At 40.2% G+C, this 2,500-nt stretch overlaps 1 protein-coding gene across 2 annotated transcripts in view; it reads right to left on the bottom strand.

Annotated features, from left to right (window-relative positions):
* LOC137967956 (sacsin-like) overlaps positions 1-2,500 on the bottom strand; it is a 46,765-nt gene that overhangs the window by 20,722 nt on the left and 23,543 nt on the right. For both annotated transcript variants that reach the window (XM_068814557.1, XM_068814558.1), the window contains one exon: positions 968-1,078. In XM_068814557.1, the coding sequence (XP_068670658.1) occupies positions 968-1,078 (111 nt within the window). The remainder of the gene's footprint in view (positions 1-967; positions 1,079-2,500) is intronic.

The following is a 2,500-nucleotide window of genomic DNA, read 5'->3' as shown; positions in this document are numbered from 1 at the left end:
CTTGTCGTGAAAAGAAGTTGTGAGGGAACTTGAAAATGATCAACATGTCAGCCCAGAAGCCAATGTTTCTCGATTCCCTTTTATTTTCTTCAATCTTTCTGGGTTCAGTACTTTTCTAGTAACCACATGTCTTCTCAGGGGGCTATTTACCTAAGACGTCTACCATGGCACTACAATGATATACAATACCAAAACAATATCGTGCACTGTTAGAGCTACATATTACGCAAAGACAACTTGAATCTCCTAGAAGACAACACGCAGCTCAGTTGACAATATGGAATAAATCGCCGTGTTACTTCACTACCACACGTACGCAATGCGTATCTATTTTTTCTAAAGATGATAGGAATTTCTTCTTTCTGACAAATGATTAATTAATAGGCCGGTAGCCAGGTTTTTAACCTCAGAAAAGGATCTGTTTCGTCGTATGAACGTGTGAGTCAAAGGGCCTCTGCTGGTATGACTTCTGGGTGACCCCTTAAATGGTGTTAATGACCCCCGACTTAAACAAAATTGCCTGGAACGCTGCATGTACCACAGGCAACTCAGTGTGCGCCCACGGAGCGTCTAGTTTTATTAGAAATCTGTTTAGAAATCATGTAAACCACCCGACCTGTTTATCTGCACTATTCCTACATTCTCCTGGGCTTATACTTCTTTCTAGGTTTAATTTAACCATGATAACGGCTTCAAGAAAACATTTTGATTACTGTGTGTTGAACTAAAACCGAACGAAGTCATATACAACGAGTCTTAACAAAGTATCAACGACGGGTAGCCCTGGATGAAACAACGTTTCTATTGTGTAATGTAAGTCACTTCACGAGTAATTCTTTTTGCACAAAAACGTTTTCACCGCTAAAGTAAAAGTGCACCTGTCTCAAGTGAACGAAAAATATAACTCAAACGAATCCATCTTCTTCTTTACCATTGTACACATTAGAATATAACAAAAGATTTTCACCTGAAATTGAGCAAGTCCTTTGCTGAAGAGTTTGTCTGTTCCAAAACTGTGCTTGTCGTAAAGAAACTTAACTTGCTTTGCTCCAGCATCTTCCGCATTTTGGATGAGCTCCTGAAACAACAAATGGGAATTGTTTGGTGATATTGGATCACACCGGCCGAGTTTTCGTAAGTGATGAAAAGACGAATTGCTATTTAGTAAAAAGTCAACAAACGCTTAGTAACAGTGACAAACAATACAACTGTAAAAGAGAGTGAATCACGAACTAAACTGACCTCGTTTACTGATCAGACAAAAAGATCCACAACTCAATCAGCCAAACACAATTAGTAAAGCGCTTGCTCTGACTGGTCAATTACCCATTTACTATTCCCATTTGTGAATAGTTAGCACGAAAAATACTGACGCGTGCGCCAGGAAAAGTGTTTTTTTCCTCAAATTACAATAAAGACCGACCAGTCTACCGCCGAAAATGCTGAAATTCCTTCGCAGCTTTATGAAGACTTAAGAAATGTCATGCTTTAACCCGTCAGATAGTATTTTACCCGAGCCAGCGGCAAAGAGGCTTGCAATCCTACGTGAAAGCCATATGAGTAAGAGGTATTCAACGAGGACAAAGGATGTCACAAAATGTCACCAAATGTTATGAAACTAATAGTAAACGGTTCAGCGACTCTTACGTTTCTTTCGTCCTTAGCAACATCCCGCGTGCAACTATAACTCGATAGTACACGCTAAACCGTTTACTATTTGTTAAATACAAAACGCAAACGCATGGAGGAGACAAGGGACTGAAGCAACTTCCCATATGTTCTTCCGGTCTGCGAATGAATTTTAAAAAGTGACCTAAAGTGGTTTAACCGATACACCGCAAATTAACATCGACCCTATAGCCACCCATTCTAGAGTAGCAGTTCTGGCCTAAAAAAGACTGATCGATTGTCGCTTATTGGGAACTTGATGAGTCGAAAGTTCACGCCATTCAAGAGCGAATCATTAGTACCAAGGCAGAAAATGGCTGGTCATCTTTTTGAACAACCCGAATACTTTATCTCTTACAAAAGTGAATTAGTCTTCAACTATCAATATGGTCTTGACCAAGCAAAGTAACAAATGGACTTATTTTTAGATACACTTTAACCGTGAAAACAACATAGGGCCGCCACTTTACGCGTGACTGCTCCTACCATGTTTTTTCAGGGACACGAGCGGACTGTGGCGGGGAGCGCACCTACGCCATAGGACTCTTATCTAATTCATCCTTGTGCGGTAGTTCACTGTTCTATCTTAAAGGTCTACGTGAAGTCCTTTTACTGGAAAGGAATGGCCCCCCTGCTCTTAAGTATACATCTTAAGAAGACAAAGGTGTGCCCTTTTCTCCACCCTTGACCCCCTGTATACACCTTATTCCAAAATGGCCGCTGATTCATGCGCATACAAATTGCCCTTGTTGCCTCGTTTAAGATAAAATATTCTTTTGAATTTTAAGCTTAAGAACGAGGCATCAAAGGCTAATTTAAATAAAAACAAAAG

Source organism: Montipora foliosa, chromosome 8, assembly GCF_036669935.1.
Source record: "Montipora foliosa isolate CH-2021 chromosome 8, ASM3666993v2, whole genome shotgun sequence".
In the NCBI taxonomy this organism is placed as follows: Eukaryota; Metazoa; Cnidaria; class Anthozoa; order Scleractinia; family Acroporidae; genus Montipora; species Montipora foliosa.
This window is presented reverse-complemented; position numbering and strand designations above follow the sequence as displayed.